At 39.7% G+C, this 20462-nt stretch overlaps 1 protein-coding gene across 6 annotated transcripts in view; it reads left to right on the forward strand.

The window, feature by feature from the left end:
* Window positions 1–7803, forward strand: part of LOC116703435 (voltage-dependent T-type calcium channel subunit alpha-1I) — a 25087-nt gene extending 17284 nt beyond the window's left edge. For 2 of the 6 annotated variants that reach the window (XM_032538167.1, XM_032538172.1), the window contains 5 exons: window positions 650–784; window positions 2418–2625; window positions 3251–3486; window positions 3786–5571; window positions 5660–7803. In XM_032538167.1, the coding sequence (XP_032394058.1) occupies window positions 650–784; window positions 2418–2625; window positions 3251–3486; window positions 3786–4517 (1311 nt within the window). In that variant the 3' untranslated portion in view covers window positions 4518–5571; window positions 5660–7803. Of the gene's footprint in view, window positions 1–649; window positions 785–2417; window positions 2626–3250; window positions 3487–3785 lie in introns of all 6 variants that reach the window. The other 4 variants (XM_032538170.1, XM_032538173.1, XM_032538171.1 and 1 more) reach the window with 3 other exon arrangements.
* The last annotated feature ends 12659 nt before the right edge of the window (window positions 7804–20462 follow it).

Here is a 20462-nt window from a genome sequence, read left to right on the forward strand (position 1 = left end):
GGTTGGTGACGCCTCTTTGGAAACGGGCTGTGAATGAAGCTTGCCCAGACCCACTCTCAGTTACAACTGAGAAGGGTCTGGTGTCAACCAGGCTAAGGTTCAGGTGCATCTACAACTTCACTCCTGATGGATAAAGACATCTCTTCACTCTTGCTACAAAGACATGCAGAGACTGCAGGGGCACACCTAAAAACATGCAAACACACACCTGCTGTGTACGCACTGCTTGGGTATTTGACTCTCGCCTCTCATTCAGCCTCTCCCTTTACATACTGTATTTTGTTCAGTTAATAATGACAAAGCAATGTTGTTACTTCTTGAAATCTCTCACCCTGCTCTCTTTACAGACAGGTGCCACGGCATTTTGGCTACTTTGAATTGTCAACATCTGGTGAAGCATATCGAAACTTGGCAGAGGTTTTACCTATCTTGTCTGTGTAGCTCATATCGACCTTTAGGAGATGTACTATATAAACAAAGGAATCATGAGAGACATCTTCAAAGCATTGTTTAATATATATGTATACAAAGATACTGAGGTCAGTTATGGTTATTGTGATCCCAAGATTAAATCTATAAAAAGTTTGCTGTTCCTATTCCGTATCCCTTCCTGTTTTAAGGCATGAATAACAGAGGTACATTTTTGTAGCAGATCAAAATGGCAGAGATTGAGCAGGCATCGCTGAAGTCGGAGCAACTGTCAGACAAGTCCTCATCCCCCAACCTAGATGACCTCAGCCTAGACGAACATATTGCCTACCAGCTGCTGGTGAGAGAAGGCAAGGTGGGTACAGTATGAGCAGAGTGAGGAGAGATGTGGTAGGAAGATTAGGATCTACACTTCAAAAATACATCTCTTTAAAGTGTTGAAAAATATGGAGTACAAATGTGCAGCACTGACATACATATGCCCTTATCCCTAAGGCAACTCATTTTCTGTGAGGCCAAAGTAAAAGGCACTGTGTGCTCAAAAATGAAATGTTTTTTTAGGTAAAGAAAGTTGGATCTGAGCGTTGATCAATGGTAATAATGTGCAATTTACAAATATATTCTTCACCCACCAGTTGGTCTTCATGCTGCTCAGATCAAATTCCAAATGAAATGATGATCATCCCAGTAAGATAGTAAATAGTGAATGTGCGACAGAGTGCCTGGGAGTGAACACTTGGTTTAATGTCATTACCATGGTAATTACCCTTTTTTGTTCAAAATAAAAAAAACTTTAGAGAAAGAAAAAGATTCAGTGACCATCCTGATCCTGGGTGGCTCTCATGCCTCCCTCTCTCCCCCTTTTGTGCTTACTTCTTACTTTATCCGTGTTACCCCTCTGGTAATTGCACACCTCTGCACCTCCCTCCTGCCCCTCTATCTCCATCCCTTATCATCTGTCCTTCCTAGATATCCTCCACTGTAATGAGGTAATGCTCCTTGGTTCTGGATAGCTAGATAAGCCTGCAACTACCAAGCATGGCTGTGAACCACTGTTCATTAGAGGAGGGAAGTAAAAAGATGGAGAGAGTGAGAGGGAAAGAGAAAAGGTGAGAAAGGATCTAAGATTAGGGATTTCATTTGCCAAACTGTGTTTGGTAAATACAAATGTGTGTGTGTGGCACTGAGCAATGTGTGCCACGGTTGTGAGGCTTCTCTGGGTGTGGGTGGCTGCCTGTTTGAAAGGGGGCCATTCAGGGGCTAGGACTAAATGACAGAATAAAATACGCTAGTGAAAGCACAAAAGCGGGCACACGCATGCATGCACGAACATGCACAAATGATTCTGCAGTCCCTACATGATGGTAATTAAAACGTACAAGGTAGGAGCTTACAAAGCTGAACTCCTGCCTTAATCTACCTACTGCTTCCTGCTTCCAGCTGTTGAAGCCATCACACACACTGACACGTTTCTAACGAAACGTTTATTGTTACAGTATATAACATTAACATCACAATAACAGGCTCTTTCAGCTCATAATCAGCCCTCACCCTTCACAAGCACTTTAATGAAAAGCCCAAGGGATGATGGGAATCAGAGACCATGTTTGATATCTGCAGGATGCCAGAGAGGCTGTTTTTTTCTGCTCTCATTTTCTATGAGGCTTGGTCCAGGATTTGTCATTTTTACTAAATGTAATACTAGTCCTAAACTTGAGTTTTCCTCTTGAGAAGTAAGAGGTTGATGCACATTTTAAACTGTTAATTTATTGTAAGCTTTTTTTTCAGCACACAATTCCAAGCATTCAGTAACAAAAACAATCATAAAAAATCTCTCATTTATCTATCCCTACGTGTCTAGTGTAGCTTCTTTTTAAATCAAGTTCCACACACTTAGTTGATTAATATATCCTGGAGATTTATTTAAAAAAAACAAGAAAAAAAAGAAAGACATTTTCTTCAATGTCAGCTCATCTGTTCTCTTCCAGGGACGGTGCAGCAGTGACTCCCGCAGCTCTGAGGAGGCTGGAGGTGGAGGGAGTCACGCAGGAGGCCACCAGACTCAAACCGTGGTGCAGAGTCAGGTGCAGGGGTCGGGCCAGCCCTGTCTGGCCCTGAGCACTGGCAGTGAGGTGGAGACTGCACTACAGGAGATGGAGATGCAGCCATATATGCGTTCACCTCACTGTAGCCCTGGTGAGTACAACCAGATAAGGTATATTCACTGTATGTATTAATGATTTATTGATTTAATTTTATATTTGTAATTGCAAACAAGTAAATCTCCATAACACAGGGAGAACAATCAAACTCTACACAGAAAGGCCCTGCCAGAGTTGATACCATTTAACCAAATGGTATCACAAAGCATTTAGTCATCCCCCCACTACTCATTGGACTTCAAAGATTCAGACACTTTATTAATCCCAATGGGCAATGAATTCAGTCAGTTCCAATGAACATTCACCAAACAACAGTTACAAATGTTAAAAGAAAATCAACTTCAAACATCAACTTATACTTAAAATCTGTCAGTTAACAGTTGGTGCTTCATCCTGCCACCCTGCAGAGCAACAACCAGCCACACAGAAAGGAAGCATTTTAAAGAATGTAGGGAGAAAGGGATTTACTCACGAAATCCACCTGCAAGTGTTTGGGCTTGCTGACTTAGTAACTATTTAACTGCTACTGTATTACGTATGATATATATGTATATGTGTGTGTGTGTGTACACAATATACCGTGTATGAAGCTGCTGCTGTAGCTTGATATTTATATACATTATTAGATGAATAGTTCAAAAGTGTACTCCCTCCTCAAGGTGGCATTTCCAGCAGCAGCAACAACAAGGAAAGAAACCAAAGAGGAAGAGCAGCCAGTGGCATTTCTCCTCTCTTCCATCTGCCTGCAGAGTTCTTCCACCCTGCAGGAACAGCCATCCCAGCACCTCCCCGCAGTAGGAGCTTACGGTTGTCGAGGGGCCTTAGACTGACCTCCCCAGACTCATGGGCTTCGCTCCGCTCCCCAGGAGCCCATAGCAAGATGCTCTGTACACAGGTAAGGGGAGGGGAGGAGAGGTGCAAAATAGATAGTTGTAAGATTTTATTGAGGTAGAGGCTTGAGAAAGTCATTAGATTAAAAAGAAAAAGCAGATTAATATGTGTGCTTATCTGAATGAGGCATGGCCTGATGTCTGTTCACCAACAACAAATGATAATGTATGAAGTTATCAGCATGAAAATGGGTTTGTAATCAGCATCTATTATTATATAATGTAAATATTATTATAATATATAATTTTTTTGAAAAAGAGTTGGATTCATGTGTTTTCTCCCCTTTCTCTCCTATATCTTCAGTGCCCATCCCATAGTGACTCATCCCTTGCTACAGGCAGCTCTGAGGGCAGCCTCCAGACCACCCTGGAAGAGGGACTGAGCTTCAGCATCTCTCCACCGCAGAACTTGGAGCTGCCTTTGTCATCAGCTCCCTTACCACTTGTGTGCCCGCTCCCACTCCCTGAAGACGGCACTGCAATTTCCTCCCCAGTTCAGATCCTTAGACCAAGGCCGAGCCCCTCATCAGCCCCCACCCTTCAGGCCACCAGGGGCCACCAGCGGAGCCAGAGCAGTGGCCGAGGAAGCACCAGCCCGGGCTACACCCGTGACGACTCAATTGACCCTTCGGACGAGGACCTGGGCATAGGTATTGGATCGTCAATTGGTGGCTGTGGCTCCAGCCAAGCGGGCAACAGTGAACACTTGTCAGAGACACTAAGCAGCTTGTCGCTGACATCACTGCTGTCGCCCAGCTCCCTGGTGCACCCGGGAGGAGCAGTGAAGAAGTGCAACAGCACAGGCAGCCTGGACAAAGGGGGGATGCTGCTGTCATCCCGAGGCAGGGAGAGCCGCAGGGAGATTCTGGGCTTGGAGCTTATGGACCCCCAAGGCTTCTTGGCCAACCCCTGGACAGGGGTATTAGTTGATACAAGGAGAGGAGAAGGAAGGGTGGAAATAGGAGATGGCGAGCAAGGGTTTAAAGGAAAAAGCTCAAGCCAAACAACAGTAGGGCCTCGTCGGAAAAACAGATGAAACCTGCCGACTCTTTCTTTGTCTCTCCATTCCTTGGATCTTAACCCATAGCTGTCCCTCTCACTCTCTCTGCTTCCATCAGTGAGAGAGAGGCTTGATGACACATGATGTCCTGTATTCCAAATCCAAACCCTCATCTTGCCCCCTCAACCCTTTTCAGTACATTTGTGAGCCCATGTCCTATTTTGTAGCTAGGGGAGTGGTCTTGGGTATAGACAGCTGGTGAGGAAGTGGCCTGCAGAGTTAAGGGCTGAAGACAAATCCTTAAACACTCTTATGGGCTGTAACTGAAGAGGAGGACATGGATGGTTCTGCTCACATTGGAAGGCCATGAGGCTCATTCATATCAGGGAGTCAATCGGAGTAGAGACAAAAGACCTAAAACTTAAAAGACACAAGAAAGAGTCTTGTTGTTGCTCTACTGTTTCCTTTTCCCCGTGTTGGCTTAGGTCACTGAGGTTGGAAATGCAAAAATAGAAGTACCCAAACTGAAATAGCTATACATGCCAACAGAGACTGTTTTGAATCGTTTTTGTCTCAGAGGCAGTGCAGCGAGTAAGTGGGAGGAGGCACGGAAATGTGGAAGGAAGGCTGGGAAAGGAGAAGGCATGTCATTTGTTTGGCTCGGAAAGCAGAAAGCGGATCTAATGTCCATCTGTTCTGGCAGACGGAAACAACACAGGTCCCACTCACTCTGGCACAGGACCTTCTGCTGAGTTCAGAGTAAAATGCAAGGTGGAGGAGAGTTCAAGAGTTTGTGCTCATAGTATGTGTGTGAGAGCACTGGCTCAGGTCCATCCAAGGCATGAATTAAGTAATTCTTATCGCTTCACCATACCTCTGCGTTTTTGAAACAGGAGATAGGTATTTTTTGATCAAAGCGCTGTGACTCTGTCAACTGAGTCTTGAGTAGCAGCAGAAAATGAAAAGAAATTGACAGATTGCGGAGGTAAAACGTGCATGGAGTGATTCGTGAAATTGGTTCTTTTTTATTTCTATCTCCAGCATCTGTCACTCATTCAGACATGAAGAAATGAGTATGAAAGAGAGCTAGGTTGGATAGAGCTTTACAAACCCCATCAGAAGAAACAAAGATGTATGCATGGGGCAGCCTTGTGTGTTCACCTAAACATGGTTCACAGCTACTTATAAACAAAGTGAGACTTCAAGCACACTCCTTTTGACACCACTTCCTCCCACCATGCTTAAGGATCTGTGATGAATGGACAAACCCACAATAGTTGCGAGGGACCTGACTGCATGATGGAATTGCATTTAACCAAGTTTTTTTTTTTTTTTTATCTGTATACAGAAGTGTATAAAGATGTCAATGTTGGGTGATAACCATGTGATTTCTATCCCACTATTTTTGTAGAAAAGAGATAGGCACATGCAAGTGTTGCCGTTACTTTGTCCCTATTTCATTCAGTCCTTACAATCTCTTTGACTTGTTGTCTAGGACTTTTTTGTCTGCCAGCAGCTTCCAGTTTTATAACATTTTTTAAGGTGTGGACAGTGTATAAAACAACGAAGCAAAAAATTTCAAACAAACTTTTGTGTGCTGAAGTGATTGTTCCCTCCAGCAAATTTCTCTTTTGGAACACTGTTTTCTCATGAATTTTTTTTTTCAAATGTTGGAGTTCCATGGTACAACCAGAGATGAGAAGAGCCATATTCACTCAGCACATGAGGATCGTTCAAGCTCATAGACATTCCTGCTGGCTGCACACAGGGAACTTTGTTTGCTTTTAGCCTCCTATGCTAAAAACCATCAATAGCGTAAACCATCTCTATGAAAACTTTAATTTGAGAATTAAACCACAACATATCGATTATGGACACATTAGTGTTCCTTAAGCATGGTTATGAGATTGCAATACAGTATGCTTTTTCTTGAAATTACACCCTGATGCACTCATCGTCTCTTCCCGATCTCTTCGCACATACAGTATGTTGTAGCAACCACACACACACCAGTTTTAAATTCAGCTGACATTAACAATGAATAAAACTTTGCATATTTTAATGCAAGCTTATTTTGGCTTTTGCCACTTGATTAACTACTCCATCCAAAAATAAACTGCTCATCTTTAAGTATGATTTCTAGAGGTTGACTATTGTATCCCCTGTGTTTTGATCATTACCTTACTTTTTTAATTTCTAAAAGATGATGTTAGAAAATTTGAGGGTTTGACCTTTTTATCATGCAAAATCACTTTGATGACTATGTTTAATCACATGGTGTTGGATATTAATGAGTGATTGTAAAGACAGTTGTGTGTGAGTTTATGGTTGTATGCATGTGTGTGTGTGTGTGTGTGTGTGTGTGTGTGTGTGTGTGTGTGTGTGTGTGTGTGTGTGTGTGTGTGTGTTTATGACTTCAGGTGAAGTGATATCCTTCTCCTGAATTTACCTGTTTGTCAGTAAGGATACCTGAGGTCAAAGGTTGAAGAGGGAAAACATGAAGCAACAAAGGGCTGTTTTAGCTTCAAAGATATATCCTCCTGTCTTTCTGAGACAAATCCATGTGTCAATGAAGATGGCATCAAAGGGTAAAGCCTGACTACGCAGCAATAAATGTTCTATGTGTATGCCCAGAGTAAATGATGTCAATGTGATTTGTATCTCTTCAGAACACAACAGTATTCATTACTGTCTGTTTTCGCTTCTACTTGTCTGAACTTACAACCAATCAGATTGCACCTCTGCCCTCTCAGAGACCAATCGGTAGAGAGATAGGCTGCAATTGGGCGACAGTAACAAATTAGGTTGTGGAACTCAGGTCGGGGGGTATAAACCACTGGTAACATTTTTAAAGATAGCTGTAAAGGTGTGCTCAGATTGAGCTCAGAGCAAATTTTCACACGGCTTTATCGCACAAATTGGACAGCTGGAGTGTTTATGAGCTACATACAGCCAATGCACCCACACTCCAGATGTAAGCTTTAACTACCTAACAATGTGCGTGCGTGCGTGCGTGCGTGCGTGCTGCATGATTGAGAGAGAATCTCTGAATCAGACTGATCTACCAGGAACTGAAGTTATTTCTGTTATTTCCCTCAAGTCTCAATATGTTCATGAAGTTCAATATAAAAACAATAGCCTACACTGAGTTTGTATGCAATCATGCCGACTCCTAAATTTGCTTTGCCTTCAGTCTGAATACACCTTAAAAATGTACAATTCACATTTGTACATAGCTTTGTATTTTGAGCTGCATGTGTGCATTTCTGCCAGTTACCATGATTATATCATTAGTATGCATTTCATAAAATTGTACAAAGTTTAAGGGAATGCCCCAATGTTTTTTGACTGCTGCTGTGAAACCACTACCACATAACAAGCCACAATAACACAAATAACTTTTTTCCTTTCATACATACATTTCATACATTACATTTGTGGGTAAGTAAAAGCTGCTGTTCAGTCTTCATCTTTACATCTGTTATTTAATTTTAAATTATTAAGTATCTGATATTAGAAAACAGAAAAAAGAGGTTGAGTCAAGAGTCTAGCCAGTGACAGGACAGGGACACAAAAGTATACAGAGCTTAGGTGGACATCTGGACAGTTTAAAGCCAGCAGACAGTGTGAGAGACACAGGTAGTGAGATGCTGCAGGAGCAGGAGACTTCGCCAGACAGCTTGTCAGCAGAGCCGCCAGTGCGAGAGAGCACATTAGGCATGCACGCTGAACTCCGAGGTGTTGTTTACCTCACACCCCCAACCAGCGAGCCGTCCACCTCATCTAACCTTTCAAAACCAGCTTTCCCTGCAGGCCCCCTGTCCTTCAAATGCCACTGCAGGAGGGTGGAGGTGTGTGTGGTGAGTGGTAAGTGTACATGTGTCTCTGAGACTCTGAGACTGAATGTGTGCATGCGTGGATGTGTGTGTTGATGCAAGCACAAAGTGTGAGTGGATATGTCAATGCTTCAGTTGTCTGCAAGGTATTTAAAAGAAGTGGCCTGGCATCTGAAATGTTTGGGCATTAACCCTGTTTTGCCTTACATAACCTGGGAGAAAGAAAGAATACTAGCGACCTCTTACAACATCAAAGTATCCAAGAAGCCTTTCTGGGCTTGTTTGCTGATTTGTTTGTTTTCTTCCCATGGCAACACACAAAATGCACTGAGATCTCCTGGCCCCTTGGGTGCAGGATCATTGTTTCACCACCTGGAAATCCACTGGTTTTGTACCAGCTATAACATTTATAGTGCTTCTTTACTGCATGACAATGGTTGTTGCTTTTGCAGCTGCAAGGGGAAATTCCTATCTCTTAAAGCTCACATTTGTATAGGTGAAATTGCAAACAAACGCGCTAAACGCATCAGTCAAGGTCATTTTTCAAGGATGAATTGAATTATCATGTTAAGGCTACTTTTCAAAGGAGAATAAAATTCTCTGCTAAGTGTATTGAGTCAATACAATGGTAGTTGGAAAATCAAAAGATATACTGTGGTGTTATATCCTTCAAAAAAGTTATGTCAAACATAAGCCTGATAAACAAGGTACAAACAATGTGTTTATCTCAACAACATCATCTAACTTTTTTTCGTGTGTTGCTTTTTCCTGAGGGAGGTGGGAAGCTATTTATTCAAAAAAAGTTGTTACATCAGAAGTTGTTTGTAGTGCTCTGTATGTAATGAGTCGCTTAAGGTGACCTGAGTGCTGCTTTAGACATGGAACCACAAAATGGAGATTTCAAGCTTATAAAGTTTGGATATAACACTCTTAGAGACTAGAAACTGAAGGTCAGTGAGCATTATGAAAAATTCTATGTAGAAATTTTGCTTCAATTGAAGGGTTGAAAAATTTAAAATGAGTGGTGTTCCGTTTGAAATTTTATGGGATTATTAATGTAAGAATGAACTTTTCAACATTTTTCCTTCACTCTATCTTTCTTGTATTTATTTAATCATATCAGTCGGCGAAACACACACCTGAGTCTTTCCTGACACACATCAAGGCCACGTGTAGAAACCTATTCTGTCAGCCGTCAAGGCTAACGGCCCTGAGAGTTGTCCAGGCCCATCGATTGTATCACAGGCTCCAGGGAGAGAGCCAGATAAAGGCAGGTTGTGAAGGTGGCACAACAAAAGGATGAATGAAGTGCCACTGAAATGAGCTGACTGTATAAAATAGAGAAAATGGCTGTCAATCTCCAGATGGTATTTAAACCCTCTGAAATCTGAACAACTTCAAAGGATTTGTTTCTCTTATGAGTGTCGCTTTGTTGTTTACCCACCTATCACTCACTAACACATACAGACACCTTTTTTTTTTTACCACATATAGATATATAGAGGATGAATATCGCCACTTCTCCCCATCTGTAATAAGAATGGGAAGTCTGGCTATAATGGACTTTCACATACATTTGAATTTCAGGGTTTGTGGACGCACATCCACTGATATAAATGCACATATGTACATACACCCACCCATGGCACACTTCCATCTTCTCCACTCACACCAACAGATATACACTCCCTGGTTGCACCCAATGTGAGTCTGCAAGGGAGTGTGTCTGACTGAGGATCAGTGCTAATGGCTGAAGCTCATTCCTTCACAAACCCTCTCTCTCTTCTCCCTGTTTCTTCTGCTTTACGTCTGCAACGTAGAGCCATTAGCAGAGTAGGAGAAGCTGTGACAGCTAAAACCGTGAGATTGGGAGCAGTGCTGACACTGCTGGTTTCAGCCTTGTTGCGCTTTCATCACAAGGGATGATTGACTGTTTCTTAACACCTGGCCCACTGTTTTGTAAGATAATAGTGAAAAATAATACAGTAACAATGTTGAGTGACTGGTTTATGGTTTGAAAGACTTATTTGCAGGGAGATCTGGCGGTACAGTCATATGCTGGGCTATGTTTTCTCAACAGACAGATTGCAAATCCCAGTTCAAGCTGTCACATCTCTGCGTTTTCTGAATTTAGAACTCAGCAATTTCCCTTAACATTAACAACATTTTGAAGGCTGGAAAAACTCCCTGTGTATTTCGAAGCAATCCTCTTAGTACATTTACTGTTGAATAGCAAGATGGATTGAAAGCATCAGGAACAAACAAATGTTGCTGACCTCTATTTCACCTGCACACAAAAATAGAATTGAAAAGATTAAAGCTGCTATAAGAGATGTTTTTATAATAACAATGTATCAAATGATAACATAAAAAAGTGTGTGAACGTGAAAGGGGTCACCAATGTGGTGGAGAGAGAATATGCAGTGTCCCTCAACTTTATGTTTGTGGTTTTGATGTTAGGCCCGTAACTTACTGTCATTGCTTTGGTTCCCTCTTATAGCGTCATTTTGAGCTCTAAAACTCCACTGCCCACAACCTGCTCAGCACCGAACAACCGACGGACACAGTAAGTGATTAGCTGGTGAACATAGCATTTAGCATTAGGTTCCTAAGAGTCATATACTTACATAATATTTCCCTCAGGACTTTGTAGAGACCAAAAACAAAGCAAAAAGTTAGTGAAAATTAGGCTTGCATTCGCCAGGGGACAAGAAACACACCTCTACATCACTGATAATGTTACTCCTCAACTGCTGGATGTGTTAATAGGCAGCGGTTTCAGTTCACCATACCCACTTAAAAGGTGAAAATATGTCAATAGTGTTTCCCCTGCACCCAAGTGGCAAACAAATAAAGAAATAAAGAAATAAACAATTTATTAATTAGATTTTTACTTTGTTTTATAAAATGCTGAATGAAATTTCTTCCCAGGACAATCAAATGTACCATTATTCTTTTCTCTCTAACATTTCCTCAAGGTTTAATTTGTGTGTGTGTGTGTGTGTGTGTGTTTGTGTGTGTGTGTGTGTGTGTGTGTGCGTGTGTGTGCGTGTGTGTGCGTGTGTGTGCGTGTGTGTGCGTGTGTGTGTGTGTGTGTGTGTGTGTGTAAATAGAACTCTCAACGATCTTACCTTAGAACACAACTCAGATTTAATTACACAGCTAAAGTATGAAAGAGGGAACACAGTACCTCCAAAAATTCACTACAATTGTTTACAAAGCAAAAATGAAATCTAAGTATTCAGAGTAAAAAATAAATCATGCCCTCTAAAGAAAAGTTACATAAGGTTGCTGGATCCTGTCTTATGCAACTTTGCTGAATTTGTAATAAAGTTTCCTTTAGTGTGAAAGTACAAAACAAAGTCTAAACAAAGGTAGCAGTTTTTTATTCTTGCAAACTAATTAATTGATATTTAGTTGGACCTTTAATTATGGTAACCTTGCAATATCTCCATGCACTTCAAAGCAATTATATACAAAAATGAATTCAAAGTCAGGGAGTGCACAAATAAGGAGCTTGTGGTTTATGCTTTGTTGACTATTTACTTAACGTAGCAAGTTATGGTGCTTAAGAGGTTTTTTTTTTTAGGATGGGTCAGTCAATACGCATCTACCCACTCTCTGTCACTCGTTGAAGAAAAGCAAGAGAGTTGAGATATTTGAAACAACTCGGAGTTCCTGAGTTGATTTAATGGTATAGTGCCTAAGTTTTGATGCCTGTCACCTGCCTTGAAAGGCTCTGTTTCTTGGAGATTTTGGCAGCAGTCTCTCATGCATGGTGTGCTATGAGCCTGGTGAGAGTGAGAGTAAAAGGAAGAACCTCAGCTCAGACTCAGACACACACTAAAATTCGCATTATGCATGACACAAGGTTGCAGGGATGGGAGGACACTCATGAATTTCAAAGACCTTAAATTTGCCTGAATATGTCTACAAAATATAGGGTATAAAAATTCTTCTTCAATGTGTCCTCAATATAATCAGAAACAGAACTGCAATTCAAAAATATGAATTTACTCTTGCCCTAAGATCCTTGTAAGACTGCACATGGTTGTCCATGAAGATTCATGATGCATGAAACTAAATACTGGCATTTTATATAACTTTTATTTACGTCTACCTCCTGTATTTAGCTTGACACTTTGAAAGATGAAGAATTATGAATAAATGTATTCATCCTTCTATTATTTAATGCTTTGTATCTGTTAATTCTCAGTTTATCTACACACTACTTTATTCTGTTTTTCCCTTCCATCTGTCGCTGTCTGAGGAAAAGAGAATAAGGAAAAGAGACAGACAGAAACAGCAAAAAAATAAATAAAGAGAGAGTAGGCAAATTAATCATGCATATTACTCTGACTACTGAAATCATTTCACTGGGACCTTATTACTGTAGGTTTAAATTAAGCCTATTAGTTTGAGGAAAAAATAGTCTACAGCATCAGAGATGATGATAATTGCCTGTAATATTCTTCTACCTAAGTATAAATATAGGGCTATTCATGCCATTTAGTGATTGCGTGAATGCTGATTCAGCAGCTTTCTGTCATCTTATTCTTCCGTATGATTCGCCTACTGCTTCTGCATACTTTCAGCTACAAAAAAACATTCAAATATCAAAATGTTCAGCTCTTTAATGACATTTGTGTTTGTAGTCAACTTTTCTCGACCATTTATACTTTTTAAAATATTAAGCTTTTTACTTGTCACATTGAAAGTCAATGGAGCAAGCTTTAAATCCTCTTCAGTCTTCTTCCACTAAATGTTGCTCATCTCACGTACTTTCACCTAAAGATGTCACTTATACTAATCACAAAACCTTATTAAGCTATGTTGTGGAGGTTTCTGTACAGCAGGAGAGGAATTGTTTTGGAGAGTGAGACTTGTTGAAATAAAAGACAGCTGTGCAACTGAGTCAAGGTTTAGAATTCTGTGAGATTTAATTATTCCCTGCAGAGAATAACCAAGTGGGAAGACAGTTTTCACAGAGTTAACGCAGTAAAGGTGTAACAACACCTTGCGAAATTAAAACAGTAGCATCCCCGTCTTATATCCTGTTTCCCCTAGAGAAGAAAATGACGTGTTTGAAAACCCAATTAATCTTACCAGACAGACAAGTTGGAGCCTCTTACGTGTTTCTGCATCTGTCTCTCATGCCTCAAAGTTTTCTACCAGTCTTTTATCTCAGCTGAACAAAAACAAAACATGTTCCTTCAGACTCCATGGCATTGTCCCTAAGAGTCTCTCCTTCAGGGAGGACACACAAGGAATGAGTTGAAATAAGTCATACAACGGGAAAAGCATTGTGAATAATTATATGAATAATAATAATACATGCATATTATAGAAGGACATATGAAATCATGCTCAAATGTAATTTTCCCAATACCTTTCCCCCCTTTTGATTACTTACTAATCACTCAAAAAGGAAAATTACTTTAAATTTGCAAGGGGATTTAAACTTTTAGTCCAAGCACACAACACATCCAGATAAAAGGAAGGATAATGAGAGTTAAATGGATTACACAAATTTGGAATTACACAAATTCGTAAGCCGAGTCCACGTTGTAACTGTTGAAACAATTCAGGAGCATCATCTTTCTGTTGCAGGACTTCATTCTGAACCTTATCCAAAATGAACAAAAAGAAAATAATTTTCTTTATTAGTGGGATGAAACAATAAATACCTAAAACAAGGAAAAAGAACACAGAAATCACTGGAATCACAATTTTGCCCATCCAACCCTCCCCAACTAACCAGGAAAACCAGTCCCACCCGGAATTAATCTGGGAGACATCTTGAGCTCTAAGGTCAGTGTTGAGTTGTTTTAGCTGCTGGATGGTGTCAGTGATATTACCTTCAGTATCTGGGATGAATGTGCAGCATTGATCATCTATCACGTGGCAAAGACTGCTAACAGTAAATGGTAAATGGTGTCGAAGTAGCGTGTTTTGCATAGCTCTCAAGACTGGAGGACAACCACTGAACCCTGAAACCATGATAGCAGTTTGATTTTCTAGGCTCTCATGAATTTTGTCAATGTTGTGCGTTATTAACGACCCTCCCACCAAGGAAGAAATCCTGAGAGAAATTTGCTACCGGTACTCGTCACTTTTGTGTGTAGTTTGCATGTTCTTTCAGACTTTTTCTAGCATACTATACTTGGACTTATTAAGACTTTTTTTGTTACAGTATGTTGAAAAGAGTCATTAAAAGGCAAAGTTTAGTATGCCAGAAAGAATTCTGGAAAAACATGCAAACTCCACACAAAAAGGCCCAGCATAGTATAGCATGTCAAAAGAAGTGAAAGAAGTCATAGTATAGTATGTCATGAAGTCTATATAAACATATTACTATACTATGCGGGGGGTGTTTCGATGTACTATTTACTTTTTTGATATATTAAACATTGACTTTTTCATAACTTTTTTGAAATATTATACGATTATTTTTGACATACTGTAATATATCTTTTTTATGACTTTTTGTACATACTATACTAAGATTTTTTTATGAACTTATTACGACATATTACACTATGGTCTGAATACTTAGGTACTATGACATGTTTTGACTTTTTCAACATACTATACTTTGACTTTTTCATGATATACTATTTTATGACTTTTTTCACTTTTTTGACATACTAAGCTATGACTTTTCATGACTATTTTTGTCTTCATAAAGTGAACGATAAATACAACTTCAAACCGGTGTTTAACAAGCTTCACAGATAGCTATGTGAGATAAACTGCTAGGGATTAAAAGATGGGAGGTTGAGGGTTCAATGCATTGACATACTTTGACTTTTTTATGACTTCTTTTTTTGACAAACAATACCATCACTTTTTTTCCAACATACTATACTGTGACTTGCTTTTTTATTTCTTTATTATCACATACTATACTATGACTTTTATGTCATTCTACACTATGACTTTTTTCACTTTTTTGACATCTGACTTTTTCTCGATTTCTTTTGTCTTTAGTAATCTAAACGTTAATTAGAACTCCAAACCGGAAAGTTGAGGGTTTTGAAATAGCTCAGTGAGATAGGCTGCTAGAGATGAAATGAAGATTGGATGTTGAGGGTTTAATTTTTCAACGTACTTTACCATGACTTTTTTCACTTTTTCAACACACTAAACTCACTGATTTGTGACATACTATACTGTGATGTTTTTATGACTTTTTTTGACATACTATACTATGACGTTTTTTAAGACTTTTTCAACATGCTATACTTTGCCTTTTTATGACTTTTTTCCACATACTATACTATGACTTTTTATGACTTTTTTCAACATAATATATTATGACTTTTAATGACATACTTTTCTATGACCTTTTTGGCATATTATACTATGACTTTTCACAATAAATACAACTCCGTAAAAGTGTTTTATGAGTTTCACAGATCAGTGAGATAAGCTGCTAGACATTAAAGGAAGATTGAGTGTTGAGGTTTCAATTCTTCAACATACTATACCATGACTTTTCCATCATATTTTTGGCTTTTTATGACTCTTCCTATCACTATTTTTGACATACTCTACTATGTCTTTCTTTACTTATTTAGATATAAATAATACTATGACTTTTTTGATATACCACACTATTACTTTTTTATGACTTTTTTCAACATACTAAACTATGACTTTTAATGACATTTTTCATTTTCACATTAAAGGAAGATTGAATGTTGAGGTTTCAATTCTTCAACATACCATACCATGACTTTTCCATCATATTTTTGACTACTTATGACTTTTTTGTCATACTATACTATGACTTCCTATCACCATTTTTGACATACTCTACTGTGACTTTTTTGTCACTTATTTAGAAATAAATAATACTGTGACTTTTTTGATATACCACACTATTACTTTTTTTATGACTTTTTGTCATACTATACTAAGACTTTTTTCAACATACTATGCCATGACCTTTTTTGACAAACTATGCATAATATGACTTTTTATACTATTTACATACTATGCTATGACGTTTTTTTGACATACCATACTATGACTTTTTAATGACTCTTTCTGACATTCTATACCATAACTTTTTTCCTCATACTATACAATGACTTCCTGTCACTATTTTTGACATACTATACTATGACTTTTTTATCACTTATTTAGATGTAAATAATACTTTGACTTTTTTGATATACCCCACTATTACTTTTTTACTTTTATTTTAACATACTATACCATAACTTTCTTTTGACTTTTTTCCACATACTATTTTATGACTTTTTTCAACATATTATAATATGACTCGTTTATGACTTTTCTTCCTCATACTATAGTAGGACTTTTTTCAACAAACTATATATATAGCTTTTTTATGTCTATTTTTCATCATACTTGATCAGGCTTCAAAGATTCTAAATCCTTTACAAGTGGGAAATTCACACTGTTGCAGCCACAAGAGATAGGAGGCTAAGTACAGGACACAGACAAACAAACCCATATATATAAGTTGTCATGGTTTCATGTTTTCTGTTTGTTTATCTACTTCCTGTTTTGTTTTGAAATCCAATGTTTGGTTACATCCTTGTTCACTTGTCTTTCTGCCTTTGTCTGCTTTCCCGTCTGTTTGATTATCATCTCCGCCCCTAATTTGCTTCCCCTTTTTGTTTTCAGCTTCCCCTCATCCCAACATATAAATACCATTCCCACTTCACCTCTGCCAGTTGTAGTCCCTATCACACTCTTTCCAGCGTTTTCTTTTGAGTTTGTTTCCCGGTGTTTATGGACTTTAGTCTATTTCCCGTTTACGTTTCTCATCCGTTCCTTTTTTACTTTTGCCTACCTGATTGTTATTGGACTTCTGCCTGCCTTTTGACAACGAATACTCCCTGCTCCTGCTCTACTGTCGCCTGCATTGTTCTTTTGACGATAACAGTGCTTACCTTTTATCACCTGTCTGAGTCATGCATTTGGGTCCGCCACTGTACCGTGATATAAGTAAAGAGAATAAATATTAAAATGTGTTTACAGTGTTGCACAATCAACTGTTTTTTTTAAGGATTATTTTTGGGGAGGGTTCCCTTTATTACGAAAGTGGATAGACATGAAATGGGGGATGGCATGCAGCAAAGGGCCACAGGTCAGATTTGAACCCTGGCTACTGTAGGACTCTGCCAACATGGGGTGAACGCTCTTGCTGGGTGAGCTAGAGGTCACCGCCACAGTTAGCGTATGTGTTTTGTCCATGTGGTATACTGGGAGCAGTGCTGATTGTAGAGTTTGTCTGCAACAGGCAGGAAAGATCTGCCTCTCCCTGACACAGCGCGGGTGCAGAAGCCTGTCACTGAAGGAGCTGTTCGGTGCTGAAAGAGTGTGCTGCATGGGGTGGAAGCAGTTGTCCATCATGGAGGATAATTTAACCACTATCCTCCTGTCTCCCATCACCTCCATGGCATAAAGTGGGGTACCAACAACAGAGCTGGTCTTCTTAATAAATCTGTCATGTCTTTTCTTGTCTGCCCCCGCAATGTCACTCCCCCACCAGATCACTCCTTGGAGAATGGCTGATGCCACCACAAAGTCATTAAATGTCCTCCGGAGTGCCCCCCGCACCCCAAAATACCTAAGTCTCCTCAGCAGATACAGTTATGTTATGTAAAGTGTTGTGGGGTTGTCAGTCCAGTCCATTTTATTGTTTGGTGAACACCCAGGTACTTATACCCTGCGGAAATCCACCACCAGCTCCTTGGTTATCCCAGGATTGATCTGGAGGTGGTTCCGTTAGGACCAGTCCACAAAGTTTTGGTTAAGTACTCTGTACTCTACCCTGTCGTCCCAATCTGAGATGACGCCAACAACTGCGGATTCATCAGAGAACTTTTGTAGGAGACAGTTTCCTGAGTGTCAAGTGAAATCTGCAGGAGCGGGGCCATAACTGTTTCTTACGGGGCCCCTGTGCTGCAGACAACTGTGTCGGAAACACAGCCCTGTGTCCTCACAAACTGAGGTTGGTTGGTGAGGTTGTCCAATATCCATCCAGTGAGGTGGAGGTCCACCCCGGTCCGGTCCAAATTGTCCCCCAGGAGCGTTGGCTGAATGGTGTTCAAAGCACTGGAGAAGTCATAGAACATGATTCTCACAGTGATTCCTGCCTTTTCCAGGTGGGAAAGAGATTCCAGCATACCGTACTATGACTTTTTCCTGGCATACTATACAATGACTCTTTTCGACATACTATACTATGACTTTTTTGATATATTAATATATGACTTTTATATAACTTTGACATACCTACACTATGACTTTTCAACAAGCTATCCCATGACTTTTCTTTTCAAAAACAAATTCACTTTTCTTTAATACATTATTGGTATTATTGAACATTTCAATAAAATCTATACTAATTTAAACCATTCCCACGTTTCCAACTATTCTAACTACTTTACATTCTTCTCACGCAATTATGCCAGCAATCCAGTTTAGCGTTTTTCAAGCTTTTCAGCATTCACAAGCATTGTCTGCAGAAAATGCATTTTTGCAACTCAATTCAGCCTGAGTTCCAAGTCAGAATCAAGATTTCTTGCTGCATTTACTGTCTCCACCATTGCTGTACATATTCTTTGGATGAAAGAAATTAAGACTATGAGGTGAAAACTCCGGTCCTTGCAACATGCAGTATAGTATTTTAGGTGTGCTAATTTAGGCTACATTTCTATGTATGTTTTTCCGACTTGTGTGCTGCATGTGTGCATTAGTACCTCTGTGGACTTGTTTCTTTGGCGCACAAGCGTGTGTACTTGCGTACATGTGTATAGTCCATTTATGTGTTTCCATGTTAAGCCTATCTTCCTCCCCTGGTTCATGTGAGGAGAGTTCCTATGAGCCGTTGTCTCCCATCTCCACAATCTCATATTTATCATTGCAATTAGGTGCTGTGCTGAGCGTGTAGACCCACACTGGGCAAGCATTTCTCCTTCCCTGTCTACATAAAAAAGCCTGCTGTGTGTGTATTAACACGTGTGTGTAAGCGAGAAAAAGAAAAAGACTTGGCTGGCTTTGCTGCAAATGGAGTTTTGTGCACTTGTCGGTTGTCAAGTGCTTTCCTGGATCAAGAAGCCACCATGCCTTCCTTTGTAGAAAACGTTGTCTTTTGTCCTTGCAGTGTCTGTACTCATACACAGTGACGATATCGCCATCAGACAGACCTAGCTTAGAGGGCAAAAGAAAGACAGGAAAGAGAGAAACAGAGGCAGAGAAATAATGCTGCAGACAAAAGAATGCAAAGAACAGGTGGATAGATGAATGAGGTTGAAACAAAATGGACAATGCACAGGCGAAAGATGCCAAAAACATTTAGGAAAGCATCAGTGAGACAAGTGAAGAAAAGCAATGGGTGTCGCAAACTCCAATGGCGGATGTAAAAATGTCCATATTTAGCTTTTGAACATATGTTGTAGATCCGCGGGAGCCCAGGAAGTGAAATTGAAGCCAACAGTACGTGCACAGGATGTATCCATAGTGAAATTACAGTACACCGTCTGCATTGATGAAGACAGGGTATGAGTTAAGGGCACATAGGGTAAAAAAGGGGATCAGGTAAGAGAGCAAAGAGGAGAAAGGTTGAGTGGGATGGGAGTAAAGAAAAAGGTGAGAAAATAAATAGTTATATATAATCAGACATTTTCAAAGGAGACTATGAGGAAAAAGGATGGGAGAAATAAAATATGGGTAAGAGCGAGTCCCAGTTCATAGGTTACATAATCTTGGATGCCTAATTGCATAACAACACACACACACATATACACACACACACACAGATGTCTGCACACAGTAACTCTCACAGTGTAGGCATTTTATTTATTTATTATTGTAAAACAGCTGACCAAACCACAATCCTGTTTTGTTTTGTTTTATTCAGACTTCATCCTGCCTCTCTATGGATCACATTTGGATCAATCTTGTATCCCTTAAATGACTAGCTTTTTTGTCTAAAACAAATAGTCAAGTGTCCATATGAACATGGAAACTGGATTTGCTTGCTGCAACAATTCCTTTTGTCCAGACTGACTCTATAATGTGCTTCCAATGCAAGTGAAATCCACACACTAATGCATTTTTGCAGTTACACACGTGTAGATTTTACCCATCACTGAAAGTGAAT

Source organism: Etheostoma spectabile, chromosome 15, assembly GCF_008692095.1.
Source record: "Etheostoma spectabile isolate EspeVRDwgs_2016 chromosome 15, UIUC_Espe_1.0, whole genome shotgun sequence".
In the NCBI taxonomy this organism is placed as follows: Eukaryota; Metazoa; Chordata; class Actinopteri; order Perciformes; family Percidae; genus Etheostoma; species Etheostoma spectabile.